This window comes from Sinocyclocheilus anshuiensis, unplaced genomic scaffold, assembly GCF_001515605.1.
Source record: "Sinocyclocheilus anshuiensis isolate Anshui unplaced genomic scaffold, SAMN03320099.WGS_v1.1 scaffold466, whole genome shotgun sequence".
Lineage (NCBI taxonomy): Eukaryota > Metazoa > Chordata > Actinopteri > Cypriniformes > Cyprinidae > Sinocyclocheilus > Sinocyclocheilus anshuiensis.
This window is the reverse complement of record NW_015544159.1, coordinates 1,940,836-1,960,381: the sequence shown is the minus strand read 5'-3', so window position 1 is coordinate 1,960,381 and position 19,546 is coordinate 1,940,836. Positions and strand designations below refer to the sequence as shown.

Sequence of the window (19,546 nt, the reverse complement as noted above, 5' to 3'; positions counted from 1 at the left end):
TATACTGTAGTATTTCCTCTCTCAATCAGTAGAAAATATGGTTAACACCCGGTCATGCATGAAAACAAAAATACCGTCATGTACCGTGAAACCGGTATAATTTTGAAAAATACCGTGATATAAATTTTTGGTCATACTGCCCAGCACTACTATAGCCTAAAGTATTTCCAGACTGTAAAGTCGCCTTGTTTATCATGATACATAGGCCTACTGTGATTTATTCCAAAGTGACTTATATGATGCATTTAACGTCAAATAATCTAAATGAAGCCTTTTAAAAGACAAGTATTCCCTGTGGTTCATGTTTGTGGCATGCGCCGGAAAGATGGTCAAGGAGACCGAGACGCGCTAAAGCAGCGCATTCTGTTGTTCTCTTTATTTTTCAAAGGCATGACATTTTGTAGTTATTTTGAACGTAACGTTACACAATTAAAAATATACATTTTACCATACGACTATAAATATTAAGTTAGTATTAAGTTATTTCCCCTCGATGGGGAAAAAATCCAAGTGAACATCAATCAGTACTCAATATTAATTTAAACTGCTTTAAATATGACTGCTGCTTATTTCCTGTGCACTTCAATACTGGTCTGTGCTTGAATGTAGTCGCGTCTGTCTGCTTATTGAGTTTATTTAACCCATCGCAATTTATTGGAACTGTGTGAACTAGAGTGACTACTCACCTCAGTGTTGTTCTAAAGGCTTATTACTTAATAACACAAAAATGTCCTGCTCGCACTTGCCAATTTAATGGCAAAGAATGGTGACTTTAGTTATTTTTTTTGTTTGTTTGTTTTTTGAAGCGGATGCATATCATAAATCGTATCGTAAAATAATCATATGCATCTCGTGGCATATATTACTCTGCCCAGGTATGAGTTGTGTCGAGCTATTCATTAGCCTGTTTGTTTGATGAAAAAAGACTAAATGTAGTTGCAATAAATGCGTTAAGAATCCATACAACTGCAGCAGTGGAGGACTATTATTCTGCTGCGTGATACTGCAGAAGAACTGATGACGGAACGGTTTGATCTTCGGCTGACCAATCAGTCGATTGAATCAATCTAATATTCAAAGAGTCAATCGAATATTCAAGCTGTTTATTAATTTTTCCACCCAAGAACGAAAAACGAAAATTTAAGCTGAATTCTCGTTTCTCGTGTTTTGGAAAAAAACGAAAAAGGAGCCGTTTTCTCATTTTTTTACTTTCAATATTAAATAAAAAAACGAATAATCAAATGATACACTGATTAATAGCTTATAATTTAAATTTCTTATTTAAATACAACAGTTGTAAATTCTTAGTTTAGTTTAAATGTTCTGTATTTGTTTGGGTTTAATGCTGAAGGTGACACCTTCAAAGAAATGGCTCAATCATCAAAAACCCTCATTGTTTTTGTGCCAGATACAAATAATGTTGTGATTAATATAATATAGTATAACAATATAATATATATTGAAAATATACAACATCATTTTAATATTTTTATAAAATGATCATCATTTTAATAATTGCATTGTCTAGCCAGCTGATAATCTGTACCTGACTGTGATGCTCGACTGAGTCTCCTTCACTGCGTTTCTCACTGGGGTAACCACTGTCTCCTCCATTCTCTGAGTCCTGTGAATGCAAGTACAGTTCACAGTAGTAATCAGCTTTGCATTGCTGCTAAAATCAACTTAAATCAAATCAGTTTCCACAAAATATCAATGAATTTAATGTCACTGTTAACTGTGGATATATATTCTTATTCATAAACTGACCTTGTGATCTGTGTTAGCTCGATGTGCCTCATTAATTTCATTCGTAAATGACCAGCCTGTAAACACACATAGACATAGTAGTGGGGAAATTAATCAAAATGAATGCACAGTTGTCCTAAAAAAAAAAAGGCTGCTAAAGCTGTATGAACCTGACATATGGGAACAAACTTTACATTTCAGATAGAATGTCCTGACTGCTGACAGACGTGAGAATGAAATTCACAAATAAAATATGTTGTGGTTGGTTTCTTTGTACACATGGATTGAAAAAAAATTAAAAATGTCTTAATCCAATGTGTTTTAATTGAACAAAATATAGTACTACGAATCAGGTTGCTGTTGATATTAATTGCTTGAACACTTTTGTTAATGCTGTTTCCAATCCTCGAAATTGCGACTTTATATCCCCACAAAACTGGACTTTAACTCGCAATTGCGAGTTTATATCACGCAATTCTGACTTTATAACTCGCATGAGAAAAAAAGTCAGAATTGCGAGAAAAACAGTCAGAGTTGCGAGATATAAACTCACAATTGCGAGAAAAAAAGTCAGAGATGTGAGATAAAAAGTCGCAATAAACTTTTTTTTTTTTTTTATTCAGTGGCGGAAACGGGCTTCCATAAATACCCGCTTCTATTAAGTAACAATATTTTACTTGTGGCTAATTGGGCCTACAGAGGTTGTAGGGGATATTAACGTCGAAAAGGTAAACTTATCTACTCACTGGTCCATGTTTACAGACTCATTGCGTTTATAATTGTGCTCTTGTAAACTATTCTAATTCAAACTTTCAGGGAAAAGTTTTTTTAATAAATAGAGTTGTCTGAAGCTTAATGGTGGTGACACTAAAGTCATGCAACCAGGATGTTGTTCATCTATAGCCTGCGTTTAGCTTTTAACTTCTGCCATTGTATTACATATTAAATATTCAACATTTTGATATTTTTTAAACAAGTATATACTCCACTAAAGCCTTATATATGTAAGTTAGAATGTGTGTGCTTATAATACTAATCAAAACAATAAAAGGTTGGTGCATGCTGGCCCAGGAGGGTTACCTAGCAACTTCAACACCAGCTAATTAATATTCATGAAGTAAGCCATAGATACCATCAGCAGTGCACCATACACTTGGGAGGAACATAATTGAGCATTAGGGAAAACAAACCCTTACTACCATACTTACCTTTTCATTGTCATTTGTATGGAGACATTTCTTATAAACGTGGCTATATTTAGACAAGTCACACTGCTGCAGACAAGCATGTTTAGAGCAACCATTATTTTTACTGCAGTTTTATGTTATGCATATTGGTATCAAAATATAAAAAGATGGTTGTGGACTTTTCCTTTGTAACTTTTAAGCATTTTGAAAGCATAGAGAACATTTCTTTCTAAAAATAGCCAAACCCACTGAATATTTACCTTTGTTTTCCCATAGAAAAGAACTGGTAATTTTAGTAACATCACAACCAGCCAGTCAAAAGCCCACTTCAGTTCTCGGCCAGCTGACAACAAGTGGAGGCACTTCTTGTACTTTAAATATTTATATTTGAAAAAAGGGTTTCCAGATGGTTGTAACATCCTGACAGCTGACAAATTGTTATTGCAAAAGACCCTAAAAAAAGATTAATTCATTGTTTTGTCTATTGCCTTAAGTAGGGGGCAACTGTTACACACTGATATTACCATAGACAATATGTGAAGGAGAAGATGGATAACTGTATTAATAACATTTAACTAGACTTGTCTGAAAAATACTGCTTTATTCAGTAAAGAAAGCAAAAAGGTGTGCTACCACTGTTTTCAAATTGAACTACTAACTATGAATGTTATTAAAACCTACTTTTAAGCCTTTCAGTCTTTCTCCATTCAAGTAGGTTGCGACTGCATGCTTGTAACCTACACAATAAATATCTGCCACTGACTTGATCTGACTTGGCTTGAAGGGGGTTTGATATTACTCTGGTGGGCCACTCAAGTGCATTCACACATAGTGCTGGGTTAGTACAGGATTACCCATGGGTGATCGGCCTACAGAGATGGCCATACTAAGTGGAGAACAGGGAATCGAGTCTGTGTCACTGCTTTCATCAACTGAGGAGGTCTCAGAGAGCCACGAGAGGAGAACAGGCATGTGGCCGAGAGAGGTCGTCCGGACCCTGGGCGAACCACACTGCTCTTCACATCCACGGAGGACAGTCTTAGCTGACTGCTGCTAAGAAAAAAGAATTTAGAAAACCTGCAGAAATGAATAAACAATTGCAACAATTTGTGAATGCAGCGCTAAGCGTGAATAATTTTATTCTGTTGGCCTGATTAGGTCAGCAATTCCAGTGATATTTTCACTGGCTACACCAAAAAAAAAAACATTTTAATTAACTATCAGAATCAAAATATAATATTTTAGTATAGCATTTTTTTGTTAACCATGGAAAAATGGTACATCAATATATCAGCTATAGATGTGCTGCAGGATGACATTTTTGTTGGCCAAAACCCAGAAACGAGTTAGCATTTTAGCGGTTCCAGTTCCAACATCCTGAAGTCAAAGGATTTCTGAATGGGTTTTTGGGTAAATGGCTGAAATAAGATCTGTGGTTGACACAAGCTCGAGATATTTTTTAATGTTTTATTCTACAACATACAATACATCAGTAATACCTATGGAAGCCCATTTCTGCCACGGAATAAAAAAGAAAAAAGGTAATTGCGACTTTTTATCTGACAATTCTGACATTTTTTCTCAGAATTGCGTGATAAAGTCATGCAACCGGGATGTTGTTCATCTATAGCCTGCGTTTAGCTTTTAACTTCTGCCATTGTATTAAGGCTTCAAAATTCATAAAAGTTATGTTCATTTGTGAAGATTATCCAGATGAACAAAACAAGCACCGTGTCTATACTGGATGCGACAGTTGTCTCGCCGCGCCACGTCGCACCGCAACAGCTGAAGTCGACAAAGCGACCGTTGCAAATCATTTGAATTTTGTGTCAGTACATCATAGATAGAACGAGGCAGCAGTTTGCTGTCGGGGATTTGTCGTGTCGCACCGCGCTGCATCTAGTGTAGACAGCATCACTGATTATTGGGTTCTATAGTATTTTGTCGCGTCGTGCTGCACCGCTCGCGTCCAGTGTGTAGACACGGTGAAAGAATCAAACTTTTGTCGGTCACAAAGCTTATTTTTTTGCAATAATCCAAAAGCCAATGGAAAAATCCTACTGGGTTTTTCTCGAGGAAACCAGGGTGATGCTAACTTCCGGGCTGGCCTACAAAAATACGTCATCTCTGCAGCACTCTATATAAATATAGCAATGTCACTATTGAGCAGCTCCATCAACTGGCCCAAATCTCTCACACTAGCCTTACCAGCAATTTGTTGGTGCAGTCCAACTCTGCAATTTCAGAAGGGGACATGTCAAAGCGAGTAAGGCCCATACTCCTACAGATCTTATTACACAGGTGAGAGTGGAAGAAAAGAGCCATGCCACGCACACCTGAAACACAAACACATAGACAATCACTACAAATGTTTCTCATGCTTACATTACTTAAACTTAAAGAAATAGTTCACTTCCAGAATAAAAATTTCCTGATAATTTACTCACCCTCATGTCATCCAAGATGTTTATGTCTTTCTTTCGCAAAAGAAATTAAGGTTTTTGAGGAAATTTTTCCCCCCCATATAATGGACTTCAATGGGGGCCAATGGGCTGAAGGTCCAAATTGCGCTTTCAGTGCAGCTTCAAAGGGCTCTACACGATCCCAGCCAAGGAATAAGGGTCTTATCTAGCGAAACGATTGGTAATTTTCTTACAAAAAAAAAAGTTAGATTTTTAACCACAAATGCTTGTCTTGCACTAGCTCGACCATTACGTTGTCACGTTGGAAAGGTCATGCGTGACGTAGACGGAAGAACCGACCCAGTGTTTACAAAGCAAACATGCAAAGAAAGTCAAATGGCCTTTACAACAAAAGGTAAAACAAAGATGTCGGACAATTTTGAAGTTGGAAAAGAAAATGAGATGGAGTTTTTCGCCCTACCCTACCTTTTTGAACCGGAGTACACAGAAAAAGAGCTAATGGTGCGTGACCTTTCCAACGTGATTACGTCACGCGCATAGCGGAGGTATGCAAGCCGAGCATTTGTAGTTAAAAAGTATCACAATTGTTTTTTTTTTTGTTTTTTTTTCAGAAAATGACCGATCATTTTGCTAGATAAGACCTTTATTCCTCGGCTGGGATCGTGCAGAGCCCTTTGAAGATGCACTGAAACAGCAAATTGGAATTTCAACCCGTTGGTCACCAGTCTGACTTTTTTTCTCAGAATTGCGTGATACAAACTTGCAATTCTGACATTTTTTCTCAGAATTGCGTGATATAAACTCGCAATTCGGAGAAATAAAGTCAGAATTACGTGATATAAACTCGCAATTATGAGAACATAGTCTTTCCGTTTTCCTCAAAAACCTTAATTTCTTTGCTACTGAAGACAGAAAGACATGAAAATCTTGGATGACATTGGGGTGAGTAAATTATCAGGAATTTTTTATTCTGGGAGTAAGCTACTCCTTTAAGACAAATCAAATTTGAAGTCTTCAAGTTTCTAAGGAGAAAAAAATGCAGGATGTTAATAAATACCTAGGTTGCCATCTCCAAAGTCAGTTCCCTTCTCAGTGTGGATCTGAGGGTCTGTGTAAAGGTCCCCAACACCCTGAATGTCCACCACTATCAGCTGGTGTCCAGAGCGCTCAAATGTGAAATGACTGAATGCCTAAAACCACAAACACATAATTGCCAATAAATAACCACACATCATTTCCCAGGGACAAAAGATTCAGATTTGTTACATTTTTGACAACATACCTGAGGTGTAAGCCGTATGTTATCGTCCCTCACAAAACCAGAGTTAGAGTTGTACTTTGTGTACTTTCCCTCAATGTAGTGTTCCAGGTGAAACAAAGGGCTCCCAGGGCGACTAGTCATTTCAACAATGCACATCTGCATGATGTCAACCTAATAATGATGGGATATGTTAAAGAAGTACAAAATTCACATATGATATTGTTTGAGTGGTTAAACCTGGTTTAAAAACTACATCCACCAAATAAGTACCTGTTTTGGAGGCCTGTGGCGATTGAACTCCTCGCCCCATAATTTAGCCTCCATTTGTAACCTCACATCCTCAAAGTAAACCTCTCTGTCCACGGTCTCCATGTATCTCTTAGCCACGTAGTTTGAGGCTGATTTCCAGTTGCTGCTGTGGGAAAAGTTTGACAACTTCTTCCTGTGAATGAAAGAGAAAAGAAAACTACAGGTCAACAAAAAACAAAAAATAAATAGCCATTAAAATTATCACTTGAAAAATGGAAGATATACCAATAAGAAAGGGACATTCCAACTAAAGGGATTTATATTTTATAAAGCATAACAAATATGTTTAATACAATGTTGGCAGGCTGATTAATAATGTGGTGAATATGAGTTCAGAAGTAAAAGATGTGTCAAGCAGTGTCAGTAATGTCCTGCAGCGTGACAAGTAAAACTACTCTACACATCATTTTTCTAACACTTTTAACATTATAATGTGCAGTTTATAATGTGCAATTAAACAATTACATGGAATATTTGTACATCTAATTAAAAAAAAAACATTAACTACAAAAAGGTTAAAAGGTGAATAAAAACTATGGAAAAACTTGACTACAATAACAAGAAACTGTACAATTTTACTTTTACTTAAAACCAATGCTCATTAATAAACAGTCATACCCACTGTATATATATATATATATATATATATATATATGATTAAATTGGCTTGACTTACGCTCTATAGCATTCCCTCATGGCTCCTTTTCCAAACACCTGTGAAAAAATATAGTTAAAAAAAACATAAATAATAGTATTAACACATTTACTTTCACAGAAAACAAGTGTATTATAGTGCCAAAATACCTGAGCGGAAACCTTGATAAATATGTCGTCTTTTGCCCATTTACCAGTAACTGCATTGTATCTAAAGAGCAAGAACACATGTTTACACTTTAATCACTTTAAATATAGCTTTCTATTCCCTTTCATTCTCAGGAAGTAGTTCTCAAACTTTTTCCACAGCAGCAACTGGAAATCAGCCTCAAACTATGTGGCTACATGGAGATGTAAATGTAACAAACGTAAACGCATTTTACCTTAAAAAATTTATCTTCTACATTATGAAGAAAAAAAAAGTGATTATTCGTCTTCATTGGAAGAGTTAATGAAAGAGTTAATAGAGCAAATACTGCACAATGGGCACAGTCCTAAAAGCAAACGCCCAATATTTACACAAGTAAGTGCTGTTTTTCCCCCCGTTGCCCAGAATACTGTGCACCATGTAGACCTACCTATCAGACGCAGTTGTTTAATGGCAAACACAGCCATTGGCTGGAAGTCAAGGGATATTTTAGAGGTGTGAAGTTACAAATGTTTAAAAATAGTCTTGAAACTGGGAGCGGACCCCTTGTGTTTGTATCCATCTAACATTATACTTACAGTGCTATTTAACATGCGGTGACACGTTCTGAAATCATATGAGATTGAGGAGTTGTGTCAGGTGTCTGTGATGTGGCATAGTGGTAAAAACTCAGGACTGGTAACAGGAGGAAACCAAAGTTCAGTGATGATAGGGCACAAGGGTCAATCTCATGTGCAGTTTGAGGACTCACTAATTTAAAAATATTTGACATTTTTCAGTAATATGAGAGCAGCTCAGGTGTTTTCAAATTAGTGCAGTAACATTCTAGTTTTAAGTGGATTTTGTGTTTCTGTCATTGTAACTGAAATCGTTAATTTATTCAAAACCCTAATTTTTATATTTCATATATTTTTACTGAGGTAGTTGTTAATTTAATTAGATAATTCATCCAAAAATGAAATTCTGTCATCAATTACTCACCCTCATGTTGCTCTAATCCAAACCCATAAGACTTTTGTTCATTTCTGAAACACGAGTGAAGATATTTTCGGTAAACAGAGCCTCAAAAGTGCTTGCTTGATATGGGAGAATCAATGAGGTTTGTTCTTGCGTATCAAGCAAGTACAGTTGACCTTCTGTTTACCATTTTTGATGCTTCTTGTATGTGCATTGATCAAAGTTTATATGTGAATAAATGTCTAAATTTAATCTGTTCATCATATAAAGTGTGTCTCTGCATCAAACACTCGATTCAAGTCAAAGTTTTGGTTGGATGGACAGAAATATTTGTGGTTGTGTTTTGAAGATGAACAAAAGTCTTTCAGGTCTTTTCCCAAAGATTAGCTTGACCTAGCTTGTAGCTTGGCTGTCTAAAGATTCAAATGAGCTTCTCTAACACTGCTTATGTGCTGCTCCTTGCTGGATTCAAACCTCCACTCCATGAACAGTAGGTCAACACTTCAAAAGGCCCCATATTTACTCACCTGTATCGAGTGCAGCGCTCTGTCTCGATTTCCTCCAGATGGAACTCAGCCCAAGGATCTGGCATGGCTTTGGCTTTCTCAATAGCATGTTTCCAAGTTGCCTGATCAAGAAAAAATGAAGTTGTTTGAAAAAGTTCCACATCCTCCTGTATGGGTGGAAAAACTGAAGCCGTTATATTTTAAGGCTGTGTGCAAGCACAAAACAATGGTTGGGAAAAGAGGGAAGGTACTGGAGGAAAAGAGGTATGCTACAATAATGGTCATGCAGGAATAAAAGAACAAAGAAAAGCTTGAATCAATGTTGAAAGTGTTCAGTAGACATTAGGTGAGGGATCCCAGTTTAAAAAAATCAAAGAAATACCATCAGAAAATGATTATTAAGACATCCTGTTCCCTTTAGGAATCAGAATTGGAACAAGAATTGTTACATTCCTTGATTCCCGTTTCTGTTGGACAGGTACTCCAACAACAAGTTGCTGTTCTGTGATCCTGCTAAGCATTTGTCAGGAGCACACACCCCAGGCTTGGTTATTTCCTGAACTTTGTGCTTTGCAAATTCTGAATAACAGCTGTAAGAGATCTAGTTTACTTTACTACAATACAGTTATAAAAGTTTCATCATGATCCAAGTGTCATCAGTGAAATAAACCTGACGTGCGGCAGACATGACACGATATCTCAAAATAACCAGTAAACGTAGATCCTGTGGCCAAGTACATTCAGCCAATTATTTATTTCCTTTTGAAAGGTCACAGTGAGACAGTGAGTACAAATATACGTCAGACACTAGGAAAGTGTGGGCTCCTCTTTACAGGGAACCCATAAAGTATGGAAACATTACCCATGTGTCGTAAGACATAGCGTGATATAGGTATTCATAAGCAACACAGTATCTGTGTTGATAGTTTTATAATGTGTTTTTTTTTCTATTGAAGTAGAAAAGTCTTTTACTATGCTAGGTTAAAAAAGCACTAAAAAGTATCATCTTCTCTGCTGTACAATATAAAAAGTTTAAATATATATATTATATACATATATATACATACAGATGAATTGTTCAAAAAAAGAGATAACATGCATTTCGAAAATAGAAAGTAAACTGTACTCGACTTACAATATTAGCCATTATATCAACAATAACATATCAAATATCATTGTCTGTATCAGACACACGTTCTTTGCATCCCTAATAGATATTCTTTTCACAGCGAGCAAATGCAGAAGGAATGAAAGGGAAAATAAGGTGAAATATAGAAAGATCATGGATTCCAGGCTAGATGCCACAATGACACAGGGTAAGATGGATTAATCAAATCTGGGAAAGAAACAGTAAAGGTGAAGGGTAGAAATCGAAACTTGTATTAAACATACCCGGCCTTTCTCAGTTAAAGAGCCAAACCTGACAGAGTGCCCATCCTGCTCGGTTTCGTTTTTGTTCTAAGGAATAGACAAACCCACTTGTTTAAGCACAAAAATATTAGTATAAATGCAACCTGACTTAATTACAGTAAAATTTACTGTCCATGAGGTTAAGGAAGTCACATCATGAGAGCTTGAGAGAGCTCCATATATGGAAGTGAGTTTGTCACAGAGATAGAGGAAAACAATTTTTGCATACTGTACATTAGTTCACTGCTGCTTCTGATAACAGCACAAAAAGCTTTGTGGTTAATAAAAAAATATTTGTTTTTTTATATTTTTTGAAAATATATATTGTCTCTGTGGTACAGGCGATCTTTTTTACCATTACAGATACAGAGAGGACATTGTCTAAGTAGACATGAACAAGACAAGGACGTTCTTGGATTACCACCAAAATACGATTATGAAATGGATAGTTCCAGTTCTGGATAATGATACAGCATTACAGCAGTACAGCATTGCAGTCATGCTAAAATACACAATGTATTCATCTATGCTACTGCAATAGTATGATATAGCCATTGTAATAGTATGAAATAGTATGTGAAACATTATGCATTGCTTAATGTTTCAAACACTAGTATGTCACATTGTTGTCACATGTCTATATTAATAAAATGTGTAATTCAAAAATAAAAACAGCTATTGTACATTTCTATGTAATTTGTGTCAGAGGCATTCACCACTATTACATTGTGGCATTCAGTTGCTATATACTGCACGTTTTTGAAAAAATGTTATACAAGTACCATAAAATTCTGATACTACACAGGATAAACATGCTGTGTACTACATAAATAGCACAAATAGTGGTATGCTGGTCCAAAAATAGCCTTTGTTTACATGCTAGGGATTTATCTAGGAAGACGCTACTTAACGTATTTGCTTAATACAATAACGTAATGAATGTCTGTGCCCTTAAAGGGGTCATATGATGCTTTTTTAAAGATCATTATTTTGTGTATTTGGTGTAACAGAATATGTTGACATGCTTTAATGTTCAAAAAACACATTATTTTTCAAATACTGTACATTACTGTAGGTCCTCTATGCCCCGCCTCTCTCAAACGCTTCGTTTTCTACAAAGTCCCTCCTTCCGACAAGCGCAGTCTGCTCTGATTGGCCAGCTGACCCAGTGCATTGTGATTGGCCGAACACCGCAAGCACTCGTCGGAAATGTAACGCCCCTTACCATAATCGCGAGCTTCATCTTTCAAAATAAATGTAAAGACAGTAAATAATGTCATTAGTTTTACCATCAGTTCAAGCCCGAAATCACGAACAGCTTGTAACACTCCAAAGAGAAAGGAAAACTTGAAATCGCATCATATGACCCCTTTAATATTTTTATTATGTAGTAACAGCTTTATAAAAGCAATATGACACTCAAAGTCCAGCTGTATTGTACATATATGACCTATATTCAAAATTTTAGCACAACCTATTGTACCGTATTGCTTACAGTAAAGTGTTACAACTGTAGATTAACTGGGAAAGACTCACCCTGTATGTGAAGGAGTTTTTGGGCAATGAATTGGAAAACTGCTGGTTGCAAACGACGTTCTTTGGGTAGTCAAAGAAGCCTTTGGTTGGGCTTATGGGGTCGTCGGTGATGGGGCAGATACGGAGGTCATCTTCATCATCGTCATCATCACTAGCAGTGAACTCTTGGAAAGCCACTCCTCTCTTAGCACACCCATTCCTAGGACTTCCCACCTCCTCCATACTAAATATGAGCTCCTCCTCAGCCATGATGTCCCACTGTGTTGTGCACCAGAACTACAAACAAACACATTAGACAAGCACAAGTGTCAGATCCAAACAAGCACAAGAGTCGAATACAGCTACATCAGCAGATTCGTTTCAAGAAAAGATGAACTGAGAAACGAATGATCAAGAACAGGTTGATCAAATGTGAAGGTATTCGCTAATCTCAGTCCGAGATAAACCTGTTCCTGTTCATGCATTCCACTGACCCGTCAAATAGTTGCGCCAAATATACTTAAAACATCAATTTTGAATGACAAAATCATAAATCGCAAGAATAAGCATAAGTGCATGTCACATACCTTATGTTAGAATTAATAAAGCTGCTAGATTGAAGTCATAACGAAAACAGGAGACAGATAATATCACTTATCTCGAATCGCCTTCACGCCCTTTCTAAAAAGGAAGCCAAATCATCAATGAATTGCGCGTTTGAACGGAAGTTTCAGCTTCAGCTGCGGTTGTGTCTCAAGCACACTGGCCAGTGACAGCTTTACTGTGCCTCTGTAGAAATGTGCTCTACGTGTCCTGGACTGCGAGCAAATGTTGATTCCTCTCAGGACAACAGCAACGCTGCATTTAGCCCTCTAGTGGGCTGTAACAAAAATACATTCGTTCGTTTCATTTCAGAGAAACATTAGGTATCTGAATATGTAAAGTAAACAAATATACAATAATTAAAATACACAAACAGATTTCCATTTTTTTTTTAAATGTCAAAAAACGTCAAATTGATATTCAAAGAGAGCCACGTGCCATAGTCAATCACATGGCCTTTTATGGAGGAGCTCATGTTGTTATCGAGCTCAACGGAATATTACGAATTCTACTAAGGCAAGGGCGTGGCTCATGAATATTAATTTATTCGTGCTAGTGTTTCCTGGACACTAGAGTAAATTAATATTTATAAGCCAAGCCTTCAAGCGGCCACATTCCAAAATCCAATCAAGTAGACGCACTAGGTTGACGTCACGTTACCTAATTAATATTCATGTACGGACCCTTCACTATAGTAGAATCGCATGTTCGCGGGGTGAGGACTAGCTGCACGGAGCCGCTGTGAAAAAGAACAGCTCCGCCCATCACACTGAAGCAGCGTACATACCGAGCGGACATTTTTGTGTTCTTGCTTGGTATTCATTTTGATGCCAGTGTCAGCATCATCACATGTGAAGCCAGTGCTGGGTAGATTACTAACAAATTGTAGTCCGTTACTGATTCCAAATTACATGACAAAAATTGTAGTTAGTAACGTAATCCATTACATTACACATTTTAGGTAGTATAATCAGATTTTTTATTACGTTTAGATTACTTTTGACCTAACTTGACATTGACTTAAATAGGTCAGTCTTGTACCATACTGGTATAAAAATACAAAGAGTAAGACAATATATTCCATTCATTGCATTACATTACACATTTTAGGTAGTATAATCAGATTTTTTATTACGTTTAGATTACTTTTGACCTAACTTTACATTGATTTAAATAGGTCAATCTTGTACCATACTGGTATAAAAATACAAAGAGTAAGACAATATATTCCATTCATTTAATGTAACAACATGAAGAGCACTAAACATTACATTAAGTTAATATTTCCCAAACTGGGGTTCGCAAAGGAACTGCAGGGGGTTTGTGAGTTTAATGAAAAGCTAATAAAAAATTAAATAATGAAAATTTAAAATGAAAATAAGTAATTTTAAAATAACATCGATTAAAAAAATACTAAAAAAGTTCATATTTTATTTGTTTACCTGAATGTCATATTACCATTAACCAGCATCGGAGAACCACGAACAAGCAAATGTGATGCTTAATTATTAAAATATTTATTTTAACATTTCTACATCTCGACTTCAAGTAAATATATTAGGTGAAAAGGTTCAGATGACAAAAAAGTTTGGGAATGCCTGCATTACATGTAAATGAGAAATAATATGAATTTGTGCATTTTAATGTGTAAAGACAAAAGCCTTCCGAAGACATAGAAACACAGGGTTAAATAACCTACTGAGTGATAATTCAAATAAAAATGTATGTGTTCATCAATAACTAGTTGATGTAATGTTAAAAGACTTCTTAAACCTGAAATGATTTTTGTAAATCCAGTGGTCAAATGCTGTGTAAGTTAGTCACCTGACTAATGACTGGTCTTTATGTGAATGTCCACAAAACTGGAAGACTTTCTGAGAGCGTATATAAGCGGTAGGCTATTTTAGAAACATTTATCTATTTTAGAACATTTAAAAGATGAAAAAGAGGAATTAGGGAGAATCAATAAATTATGAATAATGTATTGCTTCTTTTTTGAAAAATATGTAATCATGTAAACAATAAAAAAGTAACTGTAGTCTGATTATTCTGAGTATTTTAAAACGTAATTTAATCCAATTACAAGTACTTCATTTTTGGAATCTGACTAACGTTACGTAATCCAGATTAACGTTACATGTAATCAGTTACCCAGTTGTTCCGTGCCGTTTCTAACGATTCGGTTTTATGACACTTGCAAAATTAACAAGTAAAAAAATTAATTAACGATTGAGCGGTGTTTGTTTAAAGCGAGTCGATAGGCTAACTCTAACTTGTAACTTCTTCTTGTAACTATGAATCATTAAGATTGCTCGTTTTTATTAAACTAATCTATCAACTGAAGTCTTATGGTAGCGTGGCCGAGTGGTCTAAGGCGCTGGATTTAGGCTCCAGTCATTTCGATGGCGTGGGTTCGAATCCCACCGCTGCCAACATATTTTCTGCTAACATTGTATTTCTTAAGGACATTCCATACATAAAATGTGCATATAATTAAGCACACAAACGTAGCTATATTAAAGCTTTGAATATTAAGAGGTTAACATTAGTCAAACCTGCCATGCATGGAAAATTAAAATGCCACGGATTTTGTAATTTTAGGTTACTGTACATTATTTCTGTTCAATTGATTCTAACAATGTTACATATTATATAGGCAATGGCATTTATCATTCCTAAGAATATATAGGCCATACACATAGGCAACACAGTTTTCCAAGCTGGTCAACTCACCTGAAACATACACGAGTGGCCTGGAAATGACATTGATAGCAGAAATTACAACGTTTACTTCTGATATTAAAAGCAGGTGTAACACAAAACACAGTCAGTTCATCCATAACGTGAATAAAGCTGTTCTTACTTGGCAATGTTTTAAAACTTTAACATTTTTCAGTACAACCTCCATAATTCAAAACCCCAAAAGACATTTATTACATATTAAATGTCAGGTTATTAAGCAGCACGGTTGGTACTAAGATTAATGTGGTCTGAAGATCGAAAACTTTGAATTTACTCTTTTGGTGTACTGATGCTTTAGTACCATAGAGTGTAAAAAAACCAAAAAAAACCAAAACAAGTTTAGTACACAGCTCTTAGAAATTATTGGCCAATTGCGCCATCCAGCGGTCTGACATCTTCTAGTATTCACCATCGCCCAAAACAACTGGATGCACTATTCATCTATTAGTTTGATAGATAGACTGATAAATTGTAATGGGTTGTTTTTTTCCTTAATGGAAGCTTTAAATATGCATTCGGTAGATGTATGGCTAGCGTTAGCATCGCTGTTTTTCGTGTTAACGTTAACGTACTAGCACCGATTGCACTATTGTGTTAGACGCTATATATAGCATGATAATGAGTTTTATGTAAATTACACTAGTGAGTTTTAGAAATCAACAGTGAGCAAGTCCGTTACCTATCCAACAATAAAAAAGCAACCAGGGCATCTCTAACGTACTCGGGATTTTCTCTGTCATCAAATCTGTCCACATTGTTTATGAAGTACCGACGTTTACGCTTGTTTTTGTCTTTGTTGGTCTTTCTGTCTTTAACGCTTTTCTGCTTCTTCGCCATACAAGTACTAATTCTCCTGTAGTGTTCGCTGCTAAACCACTGTTATAAGTGCTCCATTGTCGCGATTCTCGTCACCAAACAACACCACGCTACTAGCGTATCTACAGAGGAGGCGAGAAGGGTATAACTGCAGCCCGGAGATCTCCAAATGGGGGCGGGAACTCCAAAACGGGGTGGGAGCTCCAAAATAGGGCGTGGTTTCCTCCCATTGACAGACAGGCACATGACACGCATGCACAATTTTTCCGCCCAATCCACTTCAGTGCAAACTCCGCCCCACAGCTGATTCTAAAGATTTTATTGGTTGTGTCAATTAAAGTGTTGATTTCCTACACTATGCTACAAAAAATGCTAACCCCTAAACCTACCCCACACCTGACCCTAACCTTAACCAGTGAAATTGACTGCACGGCGGGATTGGCGCTGAATAGCTGGTAAAGAAAGATGCAGTTCAGGAGATAAACGGTTAATAAGATTATGCGATATGAGATCGTTCCGTAACTCCCCAACCGGACCTCGCCGGACAATGGCACCTTTTTAGTTACACCCAGCGTCACTACCCCCTCCTACCCTAAGAATTTCGTGCCCGGGCTCGTGGGTGATTCCTGTTTATATCATGAAGCAGAGGTTCAAACTCCAGTCCGAACACCACTGGCCACGAGCTTTGGGCTCTGCTGTCACGGAGAATATTTATTTATATAGCATATTTTATTTTAGATCAACTAGAAACAATGTTTAATTTATAAAGTTTTATTTTGAAATGTAAGTCAATAACAATTGGCCGAAGCCAGAGCCAATGGTGAACGTCTTTGCGCGAAGAGACCCCGCCCCATTTTGGAGGTTCTGCCCACTTTTGGAGTTCACGCCCCATTTTGGAGATCTCCGGTCTGCAGTTATACCTACTTGGAGGAGGAGGCAGCCAATGAGCGTGATGATTCTCTCTGACGTTTGGTGAAATATCGCGGGTCACGTCATTTCAACATGGCGAAATACATTGAGGGGGCGACCCGCACCACATATAATAATATTTTTTTTTATTTTTTTTTTATAGAGAACTATTGTGAGTATAGTCTTTATCTCATGTGAGTGTACATCATTCAGATTAATTTGCTTATTTATTAATGTGTAGTAAACCTGAAGAAAGTATTATTATGGATAGAGGATCCATATTTTAGCTGGAAGCAACTGTTTGAAATTATTGATGGATTTGTTTCTTGCAAACACACATCTTTTGACTTTACAAGATGTTAATTGATGGACCTCCGATGGGAAAGCATGACTGGATGTAAACAGAGTTAATTGGCACAACGGCTGCGTTCAGCCCCGACAAAAACGGTGCAAAACGTTTTTTTTAACGGAAACGGTTTTGCGTTGAACACCCTGTTCTGATGACGCAAGAGTTGCAACTATGGCAGCTGAGAAGGCCATTCTTTGTTTTCTTTTTGAAGAATTTTCGGAGCCTGATGAAATCTGTATAAATACGTGTTTAATACTGCAAAATACGCTCGATGGTACAGTCACTGCCCTTGCCCTCCAGAATAAAAGAGAACATCCCAATCGAGTGAAGGGATTTGTGGAAACTGTGGTTCCTAATTATTGTGATCCAACATTTGCCTCGCATTTCAGGATGAAAAGACAAACATTTCAGGTGGAGGATAATCCACTTCTTACCTCCTCGAAAAAAGATTCGCTCATTTTGCTGAACGAGACTCAAAGGTCCGAGTCGGTAAAATGATCCGAACTTCCCATCACTAGACTGGAGCCGTGTGGATTACTGTAATGTTTTTGTCAGCTGTTTGGACTCTCATTCTGACGGCACCCATTTACTGCAGAGGATCCATTGGTTATCAAGTGATGCATGTAAAATTCCTTCAGTCTGTTCCAACGACGAAACAAACTCATCTACATCTTGGATGGCCTGAGGGTGAGTAGTACATTTTCAGCAAATTTTCATTTTTGAGTGAACTATTTCTTTAAGGTAATATACAGATAAAATGTTATAAATAATTTCAACTCAATGTTATATGTCCATATATTATTTATTTATTTGGTGAGTAGCCTTGTCATAAGCAGGATATTGTACAGTCCACCAGTCATTATTCAAAAATAAATCCTCTCAGGGTGATACAAGGATGATTTATTTAGCCTTAATGACTGACTGTACAGTATTGTTTATGTAAATCTTTTAATGACCACAGTATCATTCTAATAAAACATCCCTGTTGTGTCAGTGAGTCATCCCTTTAAAGTGGATCTATTTCTTTTCCATCAGTTGAACCAACACTGGTGCTGAAAAAGTCAAATATGTAGCATAAAAAAACCCAGAGGATTTGTCAGCCAGGCAGACAGACTTTACACGCAAAAAGAAGTCCAACTATTGTAAAAAATATTGATAAAACAAACAGTACATACGAGGACCCAACAACCGTATTATTGGGTAATTTGTAAGGTTGTCCTCCAACTTGATTGATGTAAAATCCAACTGGAAATATGAGGGCGGCCATGCAGAAGAGGACCACTACGAAAAAACAAAACAAAATAACACAAGCTTGTTTAAAACACTTAAGAGATTTGGATTATTTGTGCATATTAAATTTCCCTTAGGTAACATACTTCCCATGAAGGCGATCCAGCGGGCATATTTTGTAGCCTCTCGCCACCATTGTGAGATCACAAGCAGGCCACATGTGATAGAGAGTGAGATGATGCCTAAGATGATGAAGAACAGGGTAGTGATCCATTCTGGAGGAAGGCTTGGGGACACACATACCCTGTTTCGACCATGGATGGTCTGGCATTGCTTGACTAGACCCACAGTCAGAGCTCCTATGTGCAAAACACACGAACATGTTGTGACTATAAAGTGTAAAACGAGTCTTCATTTAGCACCACATAACACAACTAGGACTAGAAGATAAAACAGCATATAGGAATGACATAGGGCGAGTAAATAATGACGGATACATTTTCATTTTTGAATGTTGTGTTGCTTTACTGGGGTAGTTCTCTTAAAAAAAAAAAAATTCTACCATTATTTACTCAACATCATGTCATTCCAAACCAGTATGGCTTTCTTGTTTTTCTGTGGAACACAAAAGAAGACATTTGAAGAGTGCTGGTAACTAAAGATTCAGTTTCCATTGAATGGCCAAAAAATACAATGCAAGTCAATAGGACCCGAAAACTGTTTGGTTACCAACATTCTTCAAAATATTTTGTGTGTGTGTGCAGCAAAAAAAAAATAAAAA

The 19,546-nt window shown here is 36.7% G+C and overlaps 2 protein-coding genes and 1 non-coding gene across 10 annotated transcripts in view; 1 reads left to right on the top strand and 2 right to left on the bottom strand.

Annotated features, from left to right (window-relative positions):
* The window catches only part of LOC107695560 (eukaryotic elongation factor 2 kinase-like), a 22,184-nt gene extending 9,163 nt beyond the window's left edge, over positions 1-13,021 (bottom strand). For 2 of the 5 annotated variants that reach the window (XM_016495544.1, XM_016495546.1), the window contains exons 1-13: positions 12,704-13,021; positions 12,138-12,413; positions 10,584-10,649; positions 9,213-9,313; positions 7,731-7,791; positions 7,603-7,640; positions 6,888-7,059; positions 6,639-6,788; positions 6,414-6,546; positions 5,142-5,269; positions 3,788-3,986; positions 1,768-1,823; positions 1,547-1,624 (exon numbers count right to left, since the gene is read on the bottom strand). In XM_016495544.1, coding sequence (XP_016351030.1) covers positions 1,547-1,624; positions 1,768-1,823; positions 3,788-3,986; positions 5,142-5,269; positions 6,414-6,546; positions 6,639-6,788; positions 6,888-7,059; positions 7,603-7,640; positions 7,731-7,791; positions 9,213-9,313; positions 10,584-10,649; positions 12,138-12,386 — 1,431 coding nt within the window. In that variant the 5' untranslated portion in view covers positions 12,387-12,413; positions 12,704-13,021. The remainder of the gene's footprint in view (positions 1-1,546; positions 1,625-1,767; positions 1,824-3,787; positions 3,987-5,141; positions 5,270-6,413; positions 6,547-6,638; positions 6,789-6,887; positions 7,060-7,602; positions 7,641-7,730; positions 7,792-9,212; positions 9,314-10,583; positions 10,650-12,137; positions 12,414-12,703) is intronic. The other 3 variants (XM_016495545.1, XM_016495547.1, XM_016495548.1) reach the window with 3 other exon arrangements.
* A 2,048-nt stretch (positions 13,022-15,069) lies between these two features.
* Positions 15,070-15,151, top strand: trnal-uag (transfer RNA leucine (anticodon UAG)). Its single transcript has one exon. It is a non-coding gene; the product is annotated as a tRNA-Leu (tRNA).
* A 2,952-nt stretch (positions 15,152-18,103) lies between these two features.
* LOC107695520 (uncharacterized protein C16orf52 homolog) overlaps positions 18,104-19,546 on the bottom strand; it is a 6,232-nt gene continuing 4,789 nt past the window's right edge. For 3 of the 4 annotated variants that reach the window (XM_016495462.1, XM_016495463.1, XM_016495464.1), the window contains 2 exons: positions 18,912-19,124; positions 18,331-18,816 (listed from right to left, as the gene is read on the bottom strand). In XM_016495462.1, the coding sequence (XP_016350948.1) occupies positions 18,632-18,816; positions 18,912-19,124 (398 nt within the window). In that variant the 3' untranslated portion in view covers positions 18,331-18,631. Of the gene's footprint in view, positions 18,217-18,330; positions 18,817-18,911; positions 19,125-19,546 lie in introns of those variants that run through there. The other variant, XM_016495466.1, reaches the window with a different exon arrangement.